The sequence below is a fragment of the Salvelinus fontinalis genome, chromosome 30 (assembly GCF_029448725.1).
Source record: "Salvelinus fontinalis isolate EN_2023a chromosome 30, ASM2944872v1, whole genome shotgun sequence".
NCBI classification, from domain to species: domain Eukaryota; kingdom Metazoa; phylum Chordata; class Actinopteri; order Salmoniformes; family Salmonidae; genus Salvelinus; species Salvelinus fontinalis.
This window is the reverse complement of record NC_074694.1, coordinates 22,329,709-22,354,023: the sequence shown is the minus strand read 5'-3', so window position 1 is coordinate 22,354,023 and position 24,315 is coordinate 22,329,709. Positions and strand designations below refer to the sequence as shown.

The window sequence follows — 24,315 nt, the reverse complement described above, 5'->3', positions numbered from 1 at the left end:
ACAAAATAGCCTCCAATACCCTACTCAATAAATTGGATGCAGTCTATCACAGTGCCATCCGTTTTGTCACCAAAGCCCCATATACTACCCACCACTGCGACCTGTACGCTCTCGTTGGCTGGCCCTCGCTTCATACTCGTCGCCAAACCCACTGGCTCCAGGTCATCTACAAGACCCTGCTAGGTAAAGTCTCCCCTTATCTCAGCTTGCTGGTCACCATAGCAGCACCCACCTGCAGCACGCGCTCCAGCAGGTATATCTCTCTGGTCACCCCCAAAACAAATTCTTCCTTTGGGCGCCTCTCCTTCCAGTTCTCTGCTGCCAATGACTGGAATGAACTACAAAAACCTCGGAAACTGGAAACACTTATCTCCCTCACTAGCTCTAAGCACTAGCTGTCAGAGCAGCTCACAGATTACTGCACCTGTACATAGCCCATCTATAATTTAGCCCAAACAACTACCTCTCCCCCTACGGTATTTATTTATTTATTTATTTTGCTCCATTGCACCCCATTATTTCTATCTTTACTTTGCACATTCTTTCACTGCAAATCTACCATTCCAGTGTTTTACTTGCTATATTGTATTTACTTTGCCACCATGGCCTTTTTTTGCCTTTACCTCCCTTATCTCACCTCATTTGCTCACATTGTATATACATATTTTTTCTACTGTATTATTGACTGTATGTTTGTTTTACTCCATGTGTAACTCTGTGTTGTTGTATGTGTCGAACTGCTTTGCTTTATCTTGGCCAGGTCGCAATTGTAAATGAGAACTTGTTCTCAACTTGCCTACCTGGTTAAATAAAGGTGAAATAGATCAAATAAATATTAAATCATGCCAGTACTTGTGATAACCCGAGGCCTGCATATCTCCACTCCAGGCAGTGTTCACTTTGAGGACTACATAATGTGTATGTTACTCATGCTGCTGTAGACTGTTTCGTACACACACTTCCAGGTCAAATGTTAGGCTAAATTGTAATGTACTTGGTGGCTTCCGTAGTTTTAAAGAGACTGTAATTGTTAGTCGGCAAAGTATTCTGCATTATAGATGCATATCGCGTTATATAGGCTACAGAACCTTGGTAACCAGGGTGCCATTTCATTAAGTTAGCATCATTTGCACTGCCAACACCACGGTAGCTCTCTCAATGGGCATCTTTGGTCAAATTGACTTAACTAGATACCTAAAGACCTGTTGTGTGACTGACTGTACATCTAAAAATGTCACTGAAGAAAACGAGAGCCAAAACAAATCGCAAATGCATCTGCAGAGGCATTCTACCAAACAGTTTAGCTCTAATGTTTCCTGTAGCATGTGTCAGTAATCCTGTGTGATTTTGCAATGTAGTAAAGGGGTGAGTTACTCTACCGTGACAGACAGTCAGTTGTGGGAGAGAGAGTATTGGGTGGATTGTGCATACACCGGCTCTGTGGTAGACACTCGGTGGATCATGTTGATGCGGTGCTAGCTTAATAAATGACTGTGGGTCTTCCGAGTGTTCACCACAAACTGCCGAAAGGAGATTTGCTCTAAAAACCATTGCTTGACTTGGACTGAAATAGGTTCCGGTGCTCATTTTGGGTGCCGGTACTGTTTACATTTAGGTGCAGGAACTCCACAATACTTTTTGAGCTTATATTCTATAAGAGGAACAGGAGCTCAAGCAGTAGAACATTTTTAGGTGCCGGTACTCAGCTCGGGTGAGCTCCTACTCAAGTCAAGCACTGCTGATAACTGGCACTTTTGTGGAGTTGTGTGTCATTTATTCCCCAGCCTGATATGACAAGGCTTTTCTTAGATGTGTCAGCAGGTCTGATCTGAATACTGATGCTAGGCAGAGCTCCACAGTGGAATACACTAACTTTGATTTATTAAGCTAGCCTATGGTGAGTCTTTACACAGTACATTATGGCAATGCAAGGTTCTATGGCACCACAATTGAAATGCTTGCAGGTTTGATTCTCTCTGGACTGGCTATCAGATTTGGTTGAATTCCTTGTACATTTCACAGTACTCTTCTGGTCCTTGAAGTAACATTCACAAAACTATTGTCTGACAAATCCTTTCTTCGCAAAATAAGTAAACAGGAAGTAACAGGCGACCATGATACATTGATACATTGTTGCACATTTTGGGGAATATTCAGAGGTGGAAACTTTCCGTGGGAATTAACAGGAATATATGGGAATTAACGGAAATGTATACAAATTAATATTAATACCATTTAAATGTAGATGTTTTTTTTATATTGGATACATTTACCATATCATATGGAGACATAAACATAAACCTTTTACCTTATCATAAGTAGACATAATAGATTTTTGTTTTTGTTTTTGACTCTTCACATGGGATGATTTCACTGAACAACAAAAGAAAGGGAATATTGAATGATCCCCAATGATCCATCTCATCTCCCAAAAACGTTTTCAACATATGTCTGTAAAATGATAGTCTAGAAACTAAAGCTTTGGTTGTCTTCCTTTCAGGCTTCCATGTCTTCTCCCTGGACCTCCTCAATGTCCACCTCTTGAACATCAGACTGTGAGGCCTCATCTTCACTGTCACTTTCCAACCTTGTTGAGGATGGCTCGTTGTCAGGCTCAAAAAGCCTCAAATTTGCCCGGTTGGCCACCAATTTTTCAACCCTTGTATTGGTCAGCCTGTTGCGTGCTTTGATGTGTGTGTTCCCAAACAAGGACCAGTTGCGCTCTGAGGCGGCTGATGTTGGTGGGATTTGGAGTTTGATGGTGACAACAGAGGAAAAAGCCTCAGATCCACATTGTCCCTTCCACCAGGTGGCTGATGAGTTATGTTGGCACGACTGCCATATTGCATCTCCATCCCAAATCCCTTGCTTGGAAGTGTACTTCGCCAGACTGCCAAGAACCTGGCCCTCATCCAGGCCAAGGTGGCGAGACACAGTAGTTATGACACCATAGACCTTGTTGATCTCTGCACCAGACAGGATGCTCTTGCCAGCATACTTGGGGTCCAACATGTACGCTGCGGCGTGTATGGGCTTCAGGCAGAAGTCTTCACACTTTTTGATATATTTCAGAACTGCAGTTTCCTCTGCTTGGAGCAACAGTGAAGTGGGCAGGGCAGTGCGGCTTTCTTCTCTTACATCTGCAAGCAGAGTCTGAACATCAGACAGGATGGTATTGTCTCCCTCAATTCGTGCAATGGCCACTGCAATAGGTTTCAGGCTTACCACTCTTTCCCAAAATACATCATCCAGGAGGATCCTCTTGATGGGGCTGTCCATATCGGCAGACTGTGATATGGTCATTTCTTGGAGAGACACCTTCCCCTTCAGGAGACTGTCAAACATGATGACAACACCACCCCAGCGGGTGTTGCTGGGCAGCTTCAATTGTGGTGCTCTTATTCTTCTCACTTTGCTTGGTGAGGTAGATTGCTGCTATAACTTGATGACCCTTCACATACCTAACCATTTCCTTGACACTCTTGTAGAGTGTTTTCAGTGCTATGATGTCCTTGAGGAGCAGATTTAATGCATGAGCAGCACAGCCAATTGGTGTGATATGAGGGTAGGACTCCTCCACTTAAGACCAAGCAGCCTTCATGTTCGCAGCATTGTCTGTCACTAGTGCAAATACCTTCTGTGATCCAAGGTCATTGATGACTGCCTTCAGCTCATCTGCACTGTAGAGACCGGTGTGTCTGTTGTCCCTTGTGTCTGTGCTCTTGTAGAATACTGGTTGAGGGGTGGAGATGATGTAGTTAATTATTCCTTGCCCACGAACATTCGACCACCCATCAGAGATGATTGCAATACAGTCTGCTTTTTCTATGATTTGCTTGACATTCACTTGAACTCTGTTGAACGCTGCATCCAGCAAATGAGTAGATGAAGCATGTCTGGTTGGAGGGGTGTGTGCTGGGTGAAGAACATTCAGAAATCTCTTCCAATACACATTGCCTGTGAGCATCAGGGGTGAACCAGTTGCATACACAGCTCGAGCAAGACATTCATCAGCATTTCTCTGACTACGTTCCACCATTGTGTCAAAAAAACTTCTGATTTCAGAAGAACCATGAGCTGTTGCTTTGGATAAGGTGTCTGATCCATAATTTTCACCTCGAATAGAAGTGGAGGGACTTTTGTCAGAGGTTGCTTGTTGTGAGCGTTGAGGGAACTTTATGCACTTGGCCAGATGATTCTGCATATTTGTTGCATTCTTTACATATGATTTGGCACAGTACTTGCAAATGTACACACCCTTAACTTCTACATTAGCTGCTGTGAAATGTCTCCACACATCAGATAGTGCCCGTGGCATTTTCCTGTAAAGATTAGGAAAATAAATAAATAAACAAACAAATACAATTCCATGTACAAATAGTTAAGTAGTTCGATTAAACAACTCCTTTGTAAGATAAATGTTTTAAAATGATACATGTATGGAAACGGGTGAATTAACATTCCTCCATTAGCAGGCTAAAGAATGCTAAAACCCTCATGGTAGCAAAAACTAACTAGCAGAAATTGTTAACAAGTTCAAAATGATTTAAACACACTTTGCTGTAGGCTACTAATTACAAAAAATCATGAATGTCATATAAAATATATTCACTCCACCCAGTATTGTAATGAAAATTTACCGTAAAGCATGTAGTCCTTGGCTCAGACAGTGTAGTAGTGTGGGCTCAATAGCATCTCATTAGTATGCAAGATCTTGAGAATCAGCTGTACATGTGATGGAGTGCACTGCACATGTGATGGAAGAATGCACTGTGCATGCAGAGCGTTGCAATTCCATTAAATTGGGGATAGTTTAACAAAAATATGCCACAAGACCTAGAATTGCCTTGTGTATCCCACCAAAAAGGTTCACTGTTATAAGCTAACTTTTTTTGATGAATTTAAGCAAAATTCCCCAAATTCCCAGGCTTAAATTCCCATGGAAAATTTCCAGAAGAATTCCGGGAATTTACCGGAAAGTTTCCGACCCTTTGCAACCCTAGTTATGACAAACATATAAAATAGCATGCGTGTATAGATTAAGGCTATGACATACTGTCCTGTATATCATGTAGCCTACGTTTACAGTACAGTAATCCAATGAATTAATATTGTCTACTGGTCAGACACTTCTGAATTTGTGAACGTCAGAGTGACCACTGCTTCTAATACTGTTTGGAACAATGGTTATGTTGCGCCTCCAGTGAAGACGAGGCATACTACTGTAGCAGTACTAGAGACCGTCACATGACCCTCTGAGGTTTCTGTTGTAGCTGGTCATTAGGTCGATAGGTTAACTGGCGCTTTGAACTCCTCGGTGTCTAACAAATTTGATTGAACAATTTAGTGGGTCTGTAATGTTTTGAGAACATGTTGTTTTCAGAAGTAGTAAGTAAGTAACCACTCTGGCAAAATCAATACTGCTCTAGTGGTCTTGGGAAATCAACTCCTGCTGTTGAACATTAAACACATAGCCTAGTTAAAGGGATACTTCAGGAATTTGGCAATGAAGCCCTTTACTTCTCCACAGTCAGATGAACTCATGGATATAATTTATATGTCTCTACATGCAGTTTGAAGGAAGTTGCTAACTAGTATTAGCGTAATTGCTAACTAGTGTTAGCACAATGACTGGAAGTCTATGGCAACTGCTAGCATGCTAGACTTCAAGTCATTCTGCTAACCCTAGTTAGCATTGGCTCACAAATCTAAGTTCCTTTTCGATTAGATGATAGCTTAGATAAATCAGACTTGAGTCTCCAGCCGGAGACTTGAAGAAGAGGCTCACAACAGCCTTTTCGATGGAAGTTTTGAAAGGTAGCATAGGGTCATTGACAACAGTGTTATTTTTAGGAATGGCGTATTGTATCCTAGAGTTTCAGGTCAGTGATGTGCCCCCACAGCCCACACAAGCCTCTTCCAGGCCGCTACAGCCTCCATCCGGTTCTCCTGGCTTCTCACCAGAGGCTCCAGCTGCCCACCCACCACCATCTCCAATACTACCACCGTTTATGAATGAATCCTCAGGCCTTAGCTCAGATCAGATGAGAGAGGAAGTAACTGAGTGTCGTACTGTTTTACTCAGGTTCTTCATTTAGCCCTCTAGTTAAGGTGCTGGGGGGTTTGACCTCTAAGGAAGAATGTTTCCTCTGAGTGTGCTTACTAGTCTAGTCATTAGTGGAGTAATGTCAGCAAGGTATTATATTAGATAGCATAGGTGAGAAGAGACACTTTGTTTTTCTTTCCTGTTTGTCTGTTTCATCAAATCCGGGGTCAGCTTGATCTTCACCCTGTTAATCCTTGAGAGTCTAAGCCGAGTGAGGGGGGGATTTAAGATAGTCATACCAAGGATCATTTAGCTATTTGATTTTGAATTGTAGGACCCCCTTAAGGTATAAAACATTTATATATAACATTTTTTGGGAGGAAACATATTGAATTTGGCCTTACTGCTATTAGCCCATAGAAACACAGTGAATAACAGCTTCCTACATGGATAAATAGAAAGTCCAAAAAATTATCAAAAGTAAGTTTGTTCTGAAGTGTCTGTCCTATACCTGAGAGATAAGAAAGATCAGAAAACAGTTTTTTCTTTCTTTATTTATTACATATATTTAACCCCTTGTACTTCCATATATTTTTTTAACTGGTTACCTTCAGATTGTGTTCTTGAGAGTCTCATCTTTCATTAGAGGGGTGACAGAGGTCATAATAGTTTGTTGGCAAAAACGTTTTGCTACAGATGTTTCCTTGAGAATAACTTTTTAACATTTGTATCATGGTCTGACAAACACAGTGGATTGAGATGCAGCCCAGGCAAAACAACTGATATCTCTAGCTTAAACTGATGGATTTTGATGGGGATTTTTTTATTATACCAATTATATTTCTGCAGGGGCGCGGACATCGACTCTATGGGACTAATAGCATAATCAATACCTTTTTTGATGCTTGATTGACTTTCTGTTTTATCTTATTGGCCATTTAGACTGGAGGAAACATTTAGGTTAGATGTTTGTCACTTTCTTTTATCCTGTTTTGAAAGAATATAAGGATATAAAAATACCAATAAAGACAGGAACATTGCAATATAGCTATTTAATAAACAGCATAGGATTGTGGTTCAGGGATGAATAGGAAGTATCAACAGGAGAGTCCAACTGCTGAGGGGAAAACAATGCATCAAGGGAAAAGTGGAAATGGAGTGGAGGAATGGAGGGATGTTATTTGGCTTCACAATGACCTGTTGTTTGTCATGTCAGATTGTGTAAGAATGAAGGGGGAACGACAAGGAGAGAGAGAAAATAATCTATGTATTATTTTTTCCCCTGTTACTTCCTTCCAGGCTGAGTCACCACTGGAGAGTGGGAAGGTCTGGAGAGAAAGAACGAGAGAGAGAGAGAGGGGAGGGGAGGGAGAGAAGAAACAACCACGAGAGGAAGAGAAGACGCGACACACCACTTGTATGTGAGTGTGTGAGAGAGAGAGCGAGAGCAACTGAGCGAGCTGCCGGGAGAGCGCGAGTAAGGGAGGGCGAGAAACACCGCCGGCATCGAGGCTGGGAGGCACCATGAGCGATGTCACCATCGTCAAAGAAGGCTGGGTGCAAAAAAGGGGTTAGTAGTACCTCTCCTCTTATGGGCTGTTTTGTAACCGACTGGGATGAGTGAGTGTGAGAGAGAGAGAGAGAACATGGAGATGTGTGCTTGAGAGTGAGAGAGAAAATGAGTAAACACATGGATGGGTGATTATTCTGTGTGTCTCCCCAGGGACAAGTCTCTTTATTATGGTTGGCTGGCTGCTTTACGCCAGGGCATGGCTTCATTCTGATTGTGTCTGAAGAGAACAGTGTGTGTGGGTGTATGAGAGGAGAGGAGGGGAAGGGGGAGCACACAGCATGTGCCTGTAGTATGTACATGGTTTTCTGAGTGTCTGTCTGAGATTAGCTTGTGGAGGTTGCGTGCGTGCATGTGTGTGTGTGTGTGTGTGTGTGCGTGCGTGTGTGTGCTTGCGTGTTTGGCTGCTGTTGCTTAATGAAGGGGAAGGAGTGCCCCAGTGTTGATGTTGCAAGGCTGTTTTACTCCGATTTGACTTGGTCTCCCCTACTGTGTGTGGAATAGAGACAGAATTGTATTTGCCTTAAGCTGTTGTCTGCTGCCGGCTTCTGCTTCTACTAAACATGAAACAACCTCCCTTGTCCCTGACTCAATGCTAGTGTCCCTTTCTGGTCCTAGTCCTTCAAGGGTGCTGTGCTGAATCTGACATAAACCCTGAAGAGAGAGAATTAAGATTTTTCTTTAAGATTTGTGTAATTTGTCAGTTAATTTAATAAAGTTTGTGTTAGATTTTATTTTCATTTGTAATATTTCAGCTTTTATTTTCATTGTTTTTTATTATCTTTTTCCTGTAAAGCACATTGCGGTGTATTCCATGTCTGAAATGTGCTGTATAAATAAAGCTTGATTTGATGTTATGCACTTGGCCTGTTGCACAACAGCTCTGACATGTGAGGAGCATGTCATCACAGGGTCGTGGGTCACTGGCCGGTTTCTCTGAGTCTGTTGAGATCTTTTGATGAAGACGGACAAGACATCAACCCTGGTCTTGGTGCCTTGCTCACTCTGTCTGTCTTGGTCTCTGTCTGTTTGATGGCCTTCTATTCCCCCTCAGTCTGTGCCCTGGGTGGGTACTCTCTCTGACAGATTGTTCAACATTTTTCTCGAACCACCTAAAAATTCTCAGTGCTGCACTAAATTAGAGACAGCCTTAGTTTGCCTTACATCCTTAGTTTGTGTGTGTGTCCAAGCATGTGAGCAGCGATGGCACTGGCTGGCTCCAGTCACTCTTGCCACCCCATTTGGTTGAATTATGAGCCCCTAGTCCATGTCTGACATACTTGAGTTGATTTAGAAGACTCCAGGTACACTCCTCCAGCTCCTGCTCTCTCATTGAGCTGCTGCCTAAATAGATTTTTATGGACAAAATACAAGTGGTGAAGTGGATGGTCAGTGGACCTTAATGTCTGATGTGATTTGTGGGGTTTCTGATCCCCAGGGGTTCTGCTACAGACTTATTATAATAGGATCTCTAGCTGTCTTGGTCCTCTGTAGCTAAGTTGGTAGAGCATGGCACTTGCACCGCAAGGATAGTGAGTTCGATTCCCGGGAACACCTGTATGGATAAAAGCGTCTGCTAAATGGCATCTATTCTAGATGTGATGAGCCACAGTCTGTTCTGGGGTTTTAGGCCTGCAGCACAGTCACATTGTGTTCTGTCTCTAAAGCTCCCAGAGCTCATGTCTGTCTATCAAAATGGAATGCAGCTTTTTAGGAGGCGTCTGCATGCAATTTTCCAGGCCATAGTACAGAACCATTATTCCAATGCTTTTGTGGTCTTACACAGTGTCAAGGCTTGCAGTTTAAGTGCTATTTGATGGTATTGAAGTATTGATCCACCCAAAGCAGAATTAGCCTAAACCAAGAAATTAGCTTAAGGACAAAGCTTGTTTTTCATCAGACATGATTGAATCAAGGCTTTAAGCTCTGCAAGGGATTCCAGTGAAATGCATTGGGGTGGGGGGAGTTAGGGGTGGGGCACGGGTAGGAGCAAGAGTGCTGTTGAGTTATCTGGGAAATGTCTGAACCTTAGAGCTTTATGATACTAGCAGTGCAGAGGTCATGTGAGTGTGCAGCCGTTGCATCGGTTTCAATGCAAATCACACGGGTAGGTGAGTGAAAAAGAATGCAGTGTATGACACACACCGTCTGAACACACTAGTAAGATTAACATAATCACACCGCGTGTGTGTGTCAACTTCTCGGAGCCTCCCAGATGTGCACATGCTCCAGAGCTGTCCATTCCATCCCATATAAAGCCATGTGGGAATCTGGGGGATCCGTTCAAACTTCCCTCCCTCCCTCCTCAGGAGGGGAGGGGCCACGCCTTCCTCCAGCCATGCAGCCTGCAGATGGGGAGACGAGAGGAGCCTCGGCCATAAGCTGCCTGGGAAACAGAGCACGTTTTGTTGGGCTTGGACTCAGGCCAACATGACCTTGTTCACCCTCTCTTTCTCTGCCCCTCCCTCTCCTCTCTCCATCCTTCGCTCATCTATTTTCCCTCCGCGCTCTGTCCCGCTCCATTCTAACCGCCTGCCTTCCTGCTTGTGTTTCCCTTGCTGCAGTAAAGTTATTTTGTCCCTGGACTGACACAGGCTGTGTCTACTGGGTGAGTTTGTGAAAACAGAGCTGTGATACAAGGGGAAAGGGGGGCGTCTGGCGGTGACATAATTTCCTGTTTACGGACCAGCTGAATGGGTCTCTCTGAGAGGGGGCCAGCTGAAGAGAGGATGATTGACCAGCTCCTCTGTCCTCCTCCCTGCATTACATCCCTCCATCCATCCATGCTCTCACACTCAATTCACTAAGTGCTGATTGAACTCTGGGCCAATGATGTCCTCATCCCCTGGAAGCAGCAGATCGGAGACGAAGATAGAACAATACACTACTAGGCTCTATTCAGTCCAAATCTGTAAACGGGTTTCCCGGTTCAATCAAAAGCAGCATTCTTCCATGTGTGTATTATTACAACCCAAAGTGAATTGTTTTCAGCTACTTCCTGAAATCCGGTCACTGGGTTTGATGGAATAAGTCCAACTGCTTCTGGGGCTCACTTAAAGACATGTATTAATATAATTCGATGACTTTTGCAGTGTGGATCTCCTAGATATCTCCCTCACAGATCTACATGGATTCTCTCTAGCATATGGTGAAGCACAGAGGGAAATGGATGGCATCTGCACCGTTCAGATAAGCATCCCACATGGCCCCCTTGGATTGGTTCTGGATGGCGTGTCTGTGTCATCATCTCTGGTTAAGAGCAGACCTCCCTGTGTGTGTTGTGTGTGTGTGTGTGTGTGTGTGTGTGTGTGTGTGTGTGTGTGTGCATAATGAGTGCTCTGGGGCTGCTGGGATCACATGGCTGCTCTGTTGCGGTCTCAGTCAGAACAGTGATGGAACACTGTGTACTGCAGGGGTTATGACTGGGGAAAAAGGGGAGTGGGGTTGGGAGGGGGTGGAAGCTGTGCGGAGGCATGAATGAAGCTCTCTCTCGCGCACTCTCTCTCTCTCTGACTCTGACCTTGGTGGTACCAGCTCTGCTGACTGCGCTGTACCTTCAGTCACCTCTGGCAGGGAGAACCCATCTGATCCCACACAGAGCAACACTTCAGTGGCCATTGCACCACTCCTATGGCTCCCCTCTCTCCCCCTCCGCCCAGGCCTCATGGTGTGGTGGGGGGTGGGGTGGGGGGGGTGGCTGCTAGTGGGAACTCCCTGGAAATCTCCTCCATGACTCAGAAGAAAGTGAGACACAGACAGCAGCCAATGTGATGTGACCCATCTGGTCTGTTTCCATAATTTGCTATCAACTTATCACACTTATGGTACATGTCTAGCTGCTCCTCCCCTCTCCAAGAGCACTAGTAGATAATACAGTGTGGCTTCACTACTATTAGACCTGTCTGCCTCCAGTCTTCTCCTCATGATGGGCCCCAGCGTGCGTCTGCCTGCCTGGTAGCGCGTTCCATCTACGCATATTAAGTGGAGGAGTGCAGCCTCCACAGTCACGACTCAGCCTTTCCTGCGTGATGCATCAAGGACACACACGCACACAGACAGACTTACTGTATACACAGAAAATTGTCTGTCTGGCTGGCTGTCTCTCTAGCTAGCTGGCTGTCTGTCTGGCTGGGAGAGGTCTTGCTTGCTGACTGGCTGGGTGGCTTGCTGGCAGTCTTGTACGTGACTAGCTGGCTGGGAGAGATCTTGCTTGCTCACTGTCTTTCTGGCTGGCTGGCTGGGAGAGGTCTTGCTTGCTCACTGTCTTTCTGGCTGGCTGTCTGGGTGGCTGTCTGGGAGTGGTCTTACTTGCTGGCTGACTGGGAGAGGTCTTGCTGCTGTCTGTCTGTCTGACTAGCTGGCTGGCTGGGTGAGGTTTTGCTGGCTGTCTGTCTGACTAGCTGGCTGGGAGAGGTCTTGTTTGCTGCTGTCCAGGGAGGGGTGCAGGCCAGAGGAACAGGGTTAGGGTACTGCTGACTCATGGCCCAATCCAGAACCATGACTTGTGTGTGTGTGTGTGTGTGTGTGTGTGTGTGTGTGTGTGTGTGTGTGTGTGTGTGTGTGTGTGTGTGTGTGTGTGTGTGGATGGCCCAGGGCCGGCCTTCTCTGATGATTGTGCTGCATTATTATTAGTCATCAGCCTGCTGACTGATGTGGTCCATGTGTTCTGATCCTCAGATAGTGGATCGCATAGTACTAGACTCAGTGCTCTTCATGTTGCTCTACTCTCATCCATCCCTCAGTCCAAACTGCATTCTGTGTGTGTAAACGTCTGCTGCGTGTCTTGTCTGTGTGTTGAGCCCTGTCTGAGCAGGAGAGAGGAGGACTAGGAAGGTTGGGGTGTGATGCATTTAGACTCTAAATGCTATTGCCATGTCTGTGTTGAGGGTTAAAGTGCTTGATCTTTACCAAATGTGATGAAAATGTCCAGCATGTGTTTACTCGTACTTGTAACCTGTAGCAGGAAATGTATAGGACAGGATCGATATCCATATGACATGTAATTTAATGTCTGTAGGCTACATGTTTCAAACAGACCACCATAGTCCCTGTGCCCAAGAAAGCGAAGGTAACCTGCCTAAATGATTGCCGCCCGTTGCACTCACGTCGGTAGCCATGAAGTGCTTTGAAAGCCTGGTCATGGCTCAGATCAACACCATCATGCCGGAAGCCCTAGACCCACTCCGCTTCAGATACCGCCCCAACAGATCCACAGAGGACGCGATCTCAATCGCACTCCACACTGCACTTTCCCACCTGGGCAAAAGGAACAGCTATGTGAGAATGCTGTTCATTGACTACAGCTCAGCGTTCAACACCATAATGTCCACAAAGCTCATCACTAAGCTAAGGATCCTGGGACTAAACACCTACCCCTGCGACTGGATCCAGGACTTCTTGACGGGCCGCCCCCAAGTGGTACTTGTGACCCGTGGACCCCCAAGTGGTACTATCCTCAACACGGGGGCCCCTCAGGGGTGCGTACTTAGTCTCCTCCTGTACTCCCTGTTCACCCACGACTGCGTGACCAAGCACGACTCCAACACCATCATTAAGTTTGCTGACGACACAACAGGGGTAGGCCTAATCACCGAAAACGATGCGACAGCCTATAGGGAGGAGGTCGGAGAACTGGAAGTGTGTCCAGACCAACAACCTCTCCCTCAATGTGAGCAAGACAAAGGAGATAATCGTGGACTACAGGAAAAGGGGGGCCAAACAGGCCCCCATTAACATCGACGGGGCTGAAGTGGAGTGGATAGAAGTTTCAACCTATCATGGTTCAAACACACCAAGCCAGTTGTGAAGAGGGCACGACAATACCTTTTCCCCCTCAGGAGACTAAAAAGATTTGGCATGGGTCCCCAGATCCTCAAAAAGTTGCACTATCGAGAGCATCTTGACTGGTTGCATCACTGCCTGGTATGGCAACTGCTCGGCATCTGACCGCAAGGCGCTACAGAGGGTAGTGCGTACGGCCCAGTACATCACTGGGGCCAAGCTTCCTGACATCCAGGATCTATATACCAGGCAGTGTCAGAGGAATGACGAAAAAATTGTCAGACTCCACAATCACCCAAGTCATAGACTGTTGTCTCTGCTACCGCACGGCAAGCGGTACCGGAGCGCCAAGTCTAGGACCAAAAGGCCCCTTAACGCTTCTACCCTCAAGCCATAAGACTGCTGAACAATTAATCAAATGGCCACCGGACTATTTACTTTGACCCCACCGCACCCCTTTGTTTTTACACTGCTGCTACTCGCTGTTGTGTATCTATGCATAGTCATTTTACCTCGACTAACCTGTACCCCCGCACATTGACTCGGTACCGGCACCCCTTGTATATAGCCTCGTTATTGTTATGTAATTTTCTTATGTTACTTTAAAAATAAAAATCACTTTAGTTTATTAAGTAAATATTTTTCTTAACTCTATTTCTTGAACTGCATTGTTGGTTAAGGGTTAAGGGCTTGTAAGCATTTCAAGGTAAGGTTGTATTCCTGTTGTATTCGGCGCATGTGACAAATAAAATTTAGATTTTTGATTTGATTAAGGCTTACTGAATGAAAAGCATGCTTTGATAAAGTTGGCTTTATTAGTTATGACAGTCTAATGATAATGGAAGAGTTATTACTGGCCATACACTAGATAAGTAAAACAGCATTCCTCCCAAAAGGAGCCTCAAAGTTGTTTTTTTCAGAGAAACACTCTACTTTTTAATTAGCAAATGGTTGTTTTCATCTTGATAGTCAACATATTTTCCCATTATCTCCTTTCTCTGAATGAGACTTTAACTCTCACTGAAGCCATATTTCAATGTCTGCAGTCAACACATTTATCAGAACAACAACAGGGGCGCTTCGAGCGGCTTAAATGACTTCATCAGAACATTCCTTTCCCTCATTCAACATTCCTGGAATGTTCTGTCTGCTTGCTATCATCGCTGGCACTCAATCATCTTCTGCCTTCCGTCCTACCATCCAGAGAGTCTTCTCACTCATTCTCTAGATCCAGTATCCCCCTGCAAGGCTAACATTCACAGCATAGACCAGCTTAAATTTTAAGATGGTACATGCTGGTCTATGCTGGTCATGCTGGTGGGACCAACATGGCCTGGCTAGCTGAGCAACCAAGCTTGTGACCAGCTTATGCTGGTACTGGATGCTGTTGATGCTAGTATGCTGTTGACCAGTTTATGCTGGTATGCTGTTGACCAAGCTGGTCTATGTTGGTCCAACATGGTCTAGCTCAGGGATGGGTAACTTTGATGGGGGGCCGCAGGGGCCGCAGTGGCTCACGTGTGTGAAAACCCGCATCCATACCCACACATGCAGTCAGAACCGGCCCTAGCCTTTTGGGGGCCCTAAGCAACATTTTGTCCCCCCCCCCATTTGACCATGATTACTACAAATGGATATGGTCTAGTGGCCAGCTAACATACCAATCTAAAAATGTTTTGCTTTAATGGGCTAATTGAGTGACAGTCAGTGACTGACATAACGTAACTGTTGATGCACAAACACATTTTGAAATTGTGCCTTGTGTATCCTACTATTCTAACTCTTAACAGTAAGTTGAGAGCAAGACTGAGTTCCCTTTTGTTCCGCGGGCCTACAAAAGGGGGGCTGCCAGTTACCCATCCCAGGTCTAGCTGGTCAAGCTGGTCTGGCAAAACCACACCTATTATCATATTTTACAGCATGCTCTATTGCAGTGAGATTTTTAAAATTGTTTGTTTCAATATCTTTTTGAATTGTTGTGTTTTTGCATGTACATTGATTTGATGAAGTAATCTTATTCTACACAAAGATAAATAACACATTTTGGTGCACTTATTAGTTGGACTTATTGCACACGTTACTGAAATGGTTGTTCCCATTTAGATGGTTTAGGTAGTCTTATTTACTCCTCTTTCTAACCCTGGCAGTCATTCTCAATGTAGATTGTGGGCGAATTTATACACCTTTGTAATATTTATGAAATGCATATTGTTATATTTGGTAGCACTTATTTGTTTTTCCTTTGCCTCCAACCCCCTTCGATGTGTAGAACGGATGTGGGTGGGGCCAGGTCTACATAAGGGTGCAAATTTAAAAAAATCATAAAAGCTCTGATGAAGGCCGTGAGGCCGATACGTAAGCTTATTAAATATCAGTGATACTATCAAGAGAAGTGTGCGGTTTCCTTTTTCCTTCAGATTGTGGTCGAATAAAAGTTTAAATTATTGGATACCAACATTTAATAGGAATAAAACATCACTTTGCAAGCCAGCAGAATGTGACTTGCAGGCCTGTTTTGGCCACTGTATTAGGGAAAAACTAAGCCCTCAAATGAAGGCCTTATGATATATGTCATGTACTGTCTTTAAATAATAAAGCACTTTGATGCTGGTCACCAATGTCCAAAACCCATCGAAGGCACCAGCAAAAACACCACAATGAAGGCACCAGCAAAAACACCACAATGAAGGCACCAGCAAAAACACCACAATGAAGGCACCAGCAAAAACACCACAATGAAGGCACCAGCAAAAACACCACAATGAAGGCACCAGCAAAAACACCACAATGAAGGCACCAGCAAAAACACCACAATGAAGGCACCAGCAAAAACACCACAATGAAGGCACCAGCAAAAACACCACAATGAAGGCACCAGCAAAAACACCATAATGAAGGCACCAGCAAAAACACAGTGAAGGCAGGTGACCAGCATAATCAGCCTATTCTGGTCTATGCTGTTTTTTTCAGCAGGGATGTTCTATAGCAGGGCTGCCCAACAGTCTTCCTGGAGACCAACCGTCCTGTGGGTTTTCAGTCCAACCCTAATTTAACACACCTGATTATACTAATTAGCTGCTCAACAAGATCTTAACTAGCTGAATCAGATATGCTACATTAGGGTTGGACTAAAAACCTACAGGAAAGTAGATCTCCAGGAAGAGGATTGGACAGCCCTGTTCTATAGGTTTCCATTGGTACATATTACCAGGCCCGTGTTTCTCTGCTCATACGCTGGCTCAAACTTGGTGTTTGGTGTGAAGAGTTGCAGGATCATAGAGTTCACTACTGTAATGATGAGCTCAATGTCAAGAGTCTGATGAGTCAGGAGGATGGATACCGCAAAGAGAAGGAGTGAGAGGGGGAGAGAGACCACTCAGCCATGTCTGTCTGTGCTCTTTCCCCGTCCAGTGCTCAGGTTTCGGGGGCAGACAGGACAGGACCTCTGTTCAGGGTCTTATCAGGGACGGACATCTTGGCTAGTGTGACCGTGTCAGCTGCCACCCGCCTGAATGGTGCCATTGAAGGGGAAAAGGAGCAGGCGGTGGCCCATACCTATGGGCTGATAGGCTGATCCTGGGTCTGGGGGGCAAGGCTTAGAGGCGAGCTGTAGGGATGGAGGCTGGTTTGACTCAAGATGTTGTTACTTTTTTGGTTCAACCTCTGAGGAACACTCTTGGTATTGATTGGCTTTGGCTAAACTCATGGGCGTCTAATGGGTGTCGATCTGAGAGAGCGCGTTATACCCCGGAACGGGTCTCTTGCTTGAAACTGCCTTTTACACAAAGCTCAATGACTTTAAATGGAACCATGAGTAAACCTGTAGGAAACAGTTTACTGAAGCAGAGAGGGAATGTTTTTTTACTGTTCTTCAACAACGTACCACTGTCAGCCTGTGTTAAAATATGCTTAAAATAGGCCTCCCGGGTGGGGCAGTGGTCTAGCTGTGCCACCAGAGACTCTGGGTTCGAGCCCAGGCTCTGTATATCCTTGTCTCATCGCGCACTAGCGACTCCTGTGGCGGACCGGGCGCAGTGCGCGCTGACCAGGTCGCGCTGACCAGGTCGCTAGGTGTACGGTGTTTCATCCGACACATTGGTGCTTGCTTCCAGCTGGCTGGCTTCCGGGTTGGATGCGCGCTGTGTTAAGAAGCAGTGCGGCTTGGTTAGGTTGTGTTTCGGAGGACGCATGGCTCTCGACCTTCGTCTCTCCCGAGCCCGTACGGGAGTTGTAGCGATGAGAAAAGACAGTAACTACTAACAATTGGATACCACGAAATTGGGGAGAAAAAGGGGGTAAAAAAAAAATATCTAAAAAAATATCTATATTAAAATGATTAAAAGGAGAAGTGATTGCGTTGAGTTGTTTTTGGGAAATTAACATAGCCATTAGAGGTCGACCGATTTATGATTTTTCAACGCCGATACCAATAACGATTATTGGAGGACCAAAAACAGCCGATACCGATTAATCGGAATAATGACAATTACAACAATACTGAATGAACACTTATTTTAACTTAATATAATACATCAATAAAATGAATTTAGCCTCAAATAAATAATGAAACATGTTCAATTTGGTTTAAATAATGCAAAAACAAAGTGATGGAGAAGAAAGTAAAAGTCAATACAGTGGTACAAAAAAGTATTTAGTCAGCCACCAATTGTGGGATAGTTCTCCCACTTTAAAAAGATGAGAGAGGCCTGTAATTTTCATCATAGGTACACTTCAACTATGACAGACAAAATGAGAAAAGAAATCCAGAAAATCACATTGTAGGATTTTTAATGAATTTATTTGCAAATTATGGTGGAAAATAATATTTGGTCACCTACAAACAAGCAAGATTTCTGGCTCTCACAGACCTGTAACTTCTTCTTTAAGAGGCTCCTCTGTCCTCCACTCGTTACCTGTATTAATGGCACCTGTTTGAACTTGTTATCAGTATAAAAGACACCTGTCCACAACCTCAAACAGTCACACTTCAAACTCCACTATGGCCAAGACCAAAGAGCTGTCAAAGGACACCAGATTTAGGGCCGAGTATTTGGACTCTGCCGGTCTATGCTGCATTGACATACGTATGGCCTTTTCCATAAGCCTATCCCTGACTAGCCAATCAGAGCTGTTGTGTTGTAGACGCACTCGGGGTTGTGAGGGTGTGTGTGTAGGACCTCCTTTGTTTTTAATCCGAGTATATATTGGCCATGCTCATAAATATGTAATCAGCTGTGAGCCATTAGGAAAATTGGGATACCATGACAGAAGTCTTCATGGTTGATGCCACACACGCATGCAGTATCTGCTGGCCTGAACTATCAGCTTAGGTAACAGATACTGATCAGTCGTGGTGATGACGCGTTTGCCTTTAGCAATGGAACATCCAAACTATACGCTCACTTTTCATTAAGTGTTCAATTAATCTTTCATGGGAAAGTGTTCCACTCCGGCATTAGTATGGAAGAGTCAAGCACAGGCGTGTGCATGCTGTTCTGTGAGGAGCAGTGGTTGGTTCAGGAATGTATATACAGTATACTGAATAAAAATATAAACACAACATGCAACAATTTCAACTATTTTACTTTGTTAAAGTTCATATAAAGAAATCAGTCAATTGAAATAAATTCATTAGGCCCAGATCTATGGATTTCATATGACTGGGCAGGGGCGCAGCCATAGGTGGGCCTGGGAGGGCATAGGTCCACCCACTGGGGAGCCAGGCCCAGCCAATCAGAATGCGTTTTTCCCCACAAAAGGGCTTTATTATAGACAGAAGTACTCCTCAGTTTCATCAGCTGCCCGGGTGGCTGGTCTCAGACGATCCCGCAGGTAAAGAAGCCGGATGTGGAGGTCCTGGGCTGGCGTGTTTACACGTAGGGCTGTGGCGGTCATGAAATTTTGTCAGTCAGTGATTGCCAAGCAAATAACTGCTGCTCTCACGGTAATTTACCGTTAATTAACATAAACACATTCAGCATTTCAAGCCACTGACGCAGACCTTTGGAACATCTACATTTTCAAAAGTCTAATAAATCCATGTAATATAACCTACACTTTCACAATAAATCCAGAATTTAGACAGGTCTAAAGAAGCATGATATGAAGAAAATGGAGTCTATTTCAGAAGAACAGAATAGCAAACTCTGGGTTGTCCTAATGTTAGGTCCTCATCAGGCTGTTGGCTACGCTAGTTCATTTAGCAGACAAGATTTGCTTGCAATTCCCGTGCATTATTTTATGTAATTTTATAGTATGAAGAATACAATTGAACAAAGCTGAATAAAATAGAAAGGATGTTTTCTCCTAACGATTTGAGGGAGTGCGCACATGCAGCTATTCTGTGTTGAGCGGGTAACAAAGAAACAGGTACTCCTATATGCTTAATTTAGAGTTATTAATCAAACTTTAGTTGTTCTACAAACGTTGGCCTATATGTTTTGATTTTTAATACATTCTAAGGCTGCATGATACGACTCTAATAATGATTTGAAAAAAGTCTCATGAAAGGCATGAGCTCTATTGGTTTTTGTGCAGGCTTTACACACTTCATCAGCCTCTCATTCACAATTTGACAAGCACTTGATAATGCCTCAAATTTTCTGGCGTCATCCCCTTTTGTGTGGCCATAATGCCCCTTAAAAAAAAATCCATGTCTTTTGCTGCCAGTGGCTGTTGTGCCCTTGGGCTGAATATAATAATTATAATTCACTTCCCCCTGAGTGCTGCATGCTCCAAAGCACCTCTCACTCATATGGCTCTCCATCACGTGATCGGGTCTTTCTCACAGGCTACAAGTGCAGACCGACACATTGGGAACGCAACTGCGTGCATCCTTATCCAATTCTGAGGTGCATATTGAAGATATTGGAAGAACTGTCCACATTTACTTTGTCAGCCAACAAGATGAGTAGGCCTAACGAACAGCAAAAGCACTAGCCTACATTAATCTACTATCCCCCATAGTATAAAAGTTGACCTATTGTGTGCAAGAAATAAAAATGTCAAACATAGTCTGGGACAGTTGTGGAATGCGATAGATCCCAAATTAATACAACCACAATACAACCTGTTTTACGCAATGAGGCTGACGCACCAGATCAGAACGTTTTGCTTAAAATGCTGATAAACTATTAGGCTATTTCTTCACATTATAAGGGCAACAGTGAGCACACGGCAGTAGGCTAGAAGCGTGAATGTTCCATTAGCGGGAAAACACTATTATCAAAAGTGACCGCAAATGTGATTATGCATGTAATGCTTTTATTTTTATGGTGAAAATTACCTTCCCCAAACATGAAACTCACCCACTGCTTATGTATGCCAGTTAGGCTCTACACCCCTTGTAAAGGGGATTAATGTGCTTCATTTTAAGACGTTATTTGGCGGCTTTAGTTGTGATACAAACCTTATCAAAACATATAGGCCTATGGGCTAGGCTACATGAGGTGTGCGACTATGATTTGAAAAAGTCACACAAAAAAGGCATTGTTTCTTGCCTTACGCTGGGCATCATTCACAAGGGACAATATATAATTCACAAGTGATAGGCTAATATTGTCACCAATCAGACTATTCTTGATTTAATCTTGTCTTTGCATATATTATTTAGTATATGTGCGAAATTTGTTTAGATTTAGAATGGACCATTATCAGGCACCTGTCTCGAAACAGGGTTAGGGGGAAAAATACACGTCATCTATGCACGTAAATAGCTAATGGAGGATGCTTTTCCCATGGTACATTTCTTTATGCCAGCCAGGTAGGCTTTACTCCTGTTGTAAAGAGAAGCAATGTGCTTAATATTAGGAAAGTTGAGAAATAAATATTGTAGGCCTAGCTTATAGAAAGCTGATGGGATCCTCCTCTTTTTTTAATAGAGGCCACCACTGTTTTCTCACGCAATTGCCTAGCCTATAGAAATGTTGCACAACATGAGTTTATGGGCTCTCATGAAGTGTTTCATGAGATTTTCGATTACGTTTGCATTGATGTCAGAGTGGTTAGAGGGACAATAGAGTGCTGAGTACCAGGCAGTTAGCAAGTTTGGTAGGCTACTAATGACCAACAGCAGCATCAGAGCTTGGAGAAACCTGATTGATCACGTGGAATTTGACTGCCTTCGTGACCACCGGTGTTTTGCGGTAATACGGTCACCGTAACAGCCCTAGTTACATGTGGTCTGCGGTTGTGAGGCCGGTTGGACGTATTGCCAAATTGGAGGCGGCTTAAAAAAAGGGCCCGACGGACAGTGCTGCCGTGCTTCTAGCTCTTAGGAAACGTTGTAGTATTTTGTTTTTTTAATGTGTAATTTCTTACATTATTAGCCCAGGAAATGTTTCATGTTATTACATACAGCCCGGAAGAACTCTTGGATATCAGAGCGGCGGTAACTCACCAGCATTACGACCAGGAATTTCCCGAATCGGATCCTTTGTTCGTACCCTCCAGTGCAATTTAACTGATTCCAGAGGCTGTTCCAAAACACCGCCGGTGGAAAAGAGGTACTCGGAGTGGACTTTTAGTCTGACTCAGGAGGTGCGCACACCACCTACCGATCTGAGCATATTACTCGCTAATGTTCAGTCTCTGGATAATAAAGTTGACGAGCTCAGAGCGAGGATTTCCTTCCAGATAGATATCAGGGATTGTAACATACTCTATTTCACGGAAACATGGCTCTCTCGGGATATACTGTCTGAGTCCGTTCAGCCAGTTGGGTTCTCAGTTCATCGTGCAGACAGGAATGCATATCTCTCCGGGAAGAAGAAGGGCAGGGCTGTATGTTTCATGGTGTGATTGTGATTAGAGGTTGACCGATTATGATTTTTTTAACGCCGATACCGATTATTGGAGGACCAAAGAAAGCCGATACCGATTAATCGGACGATTTTTATATATATATATATTTGTAATAATGGCAATTACGAGGGCCTCCCGGGTGGCGCAGTGGTCTAGGGCACTGCATCGCAGTGCTAACTGCGCCACCAGAGTCTCTGGGTTCTCGCCCAGGCTCTGTTGCAGCCGGCCGCGACCGGGAGGTCCGTGGGGCGACGCACAATTGGCATAGCGTCGTCCGGGGTAGGGAGGGTTTGTCCGGTAGGGATATCCTTGTCTCATCGCGCTCTAGCGACTCCTGTGGCGGGCCGGGCGCAGTGCGCGCCAGCCAAGGGGGCCAGGTACACGGTGTTTCCTCCGACACATTGGTGCGGCTGACTTCCGGGTTGGAGGCGCGCTGTGTTAAGAAGCAGTACGGCTGGTTGGGTTGTGCTTCGGAGGACGCATGGCTTTCGACCTTCGTCTCTCCCGAGCCCGTACGGGAGTTGTAGCGATGAGACAAGGTAGTAATTACTAGCGATTGGACACCACGCAAAAACAAAGTGTTGGAGAAGAAAGTAAAAGTGCAATATGTGCCATGTAAAAAATCTAACGTTTAAGTTCCTTGCTCAGAACATGAGAACATATGAAAGCTGGTGGTTCCTTTTAACATGAGTCTTCAATATTCCCAGCTAAGAAGTTTTAGGTTGTAGTTATTATAGGACTATTTCTCTCTATACCATTTGTATTTCATATACCTTTGACTGTTGGATGTTCTAATAGGTACTTTAGTATTGCCAGCCTAATCTCGGCGAGTTGATAGGCTTAAAGTCATGAACAGCGCAATGCTTGAAGCATTGCGAAGAGCTGCTGGCAAACGCAGTGGAGTGCTGTTTGAATGAATGCTTAGGAGCCTGCTGCTGCCTACCACCGCTCAATCAGACTGCTCTATCAAATCATAGACTTCATTATAATATAATAACACACAGAAATACAAGCCTTAAGGTCATTAATATGGTCAAATCCGGAAACTATTATTTAGAAAACAAAACGTTTATTCTTTCAGTGAAATATGGAATTGTTCCGTATTTTATCTAACGGGTGGCATCCATAAGTCTAAATATTGCTGTTACATTGCACAACCTTCAATGTTATGTCATTTTTACGTATAATTCTGGCAAATTAGTTCGCAACGAGCCAGGTGGCCCAAACTGTTGCATATGCCCTGACTCTGCGAGCAATGAACGCAAGAGAAGTGACAAAACTTCCCAAGTTTAATATTGCCTGCTAACATGAATTTATTTGAACTAAATATGCAGGTTTAAAAATATATACTTGTGTATTGATTTTAAGAAAGGCATTGATGTTTATGGTTAGGTAAACATTGGTGCAACGACAGTGCTTTTTTCGTGAATGCGCTTGTTAAATCACCCATTTGGCGAAGTAGGCTGTGTTTCAATGACAACTTAACAGGCACCGCATCGATTTTATGCAACGCAGGACAAGCTAGATAAACTAGTAATATCATCAACCATGTGTAGTTAATTAGTGAACATTAGTGATGTTTTTCCTGGAGAGAATTGGCTTCTTTGCTGCCCTTCTTGACACCAGGCCATCCTCCAAAAGTCTTCACCTCACTGTGCGTGCAGATGCACTCACACCTGCCAGCTGCCATTCCTGAGCAAGCTCTGTACTGGTGGTGCCCCGATCCCGCAGCTGAATCAACTTTAGGAGACGGTCCTGGTGCTTGCTGGACTTTCTTGGGCGCCCTGAAGCCTTCTTCACAACAATTGAACCGCTCTTCTTGAAGTTCTTGAAGATCCGATAAATGGTTGATTTAGTTGCAATCTTACTGGCAGCAATATCCTTGCCTGTGAAGCACTTTTTGTGCAAAGCAATGATGACGGCACGTGTTTCCTTGCAAGTAAACATGGCTGACAGAGGAAGAACAATGATTCCAAGCACCACCCTCCTTTTGAAGCTTCCAGTCTGTTATTTGAACTCAATCAGCATGACAGAGTGATCTCCAGCCTTGTCCTCGTCAACACTCACACCTGTATTAACGAGAGAATCACTGACATGTCAGCTGGTACATTTGTGG

At 44.3% G+C, this 24,315-nt stretch overlaps 1 protein-coding gene across 2 annotated transcripts in view; it reads left to right on the top strand.

Moving 5' to 3' along the window:
* akt3a (v-akt murine thymoma viral oncogene homolog 3a) overlaps positions 1-24,315 on the top strand; it is a 148,948-nt gene that overhangs the window by 9,813 nt on the left and 114,820 nt on the right. For both annotated transcript variants that reach the window (XM_055890030.1, XM_055890029.1), the window contains exon 2: positions 7,346-7,616. In XM_055890030.1, coding sequence (XP_055746005.1) covers positions 7,571-7,616 — 46 coding nt within the window. In that variant the 5' untranslated portion in view covers positions 7,346-7,570. The remainder of the gene's footprint in view (positions 1-7,345; positions 7,617-24,315) is intronic.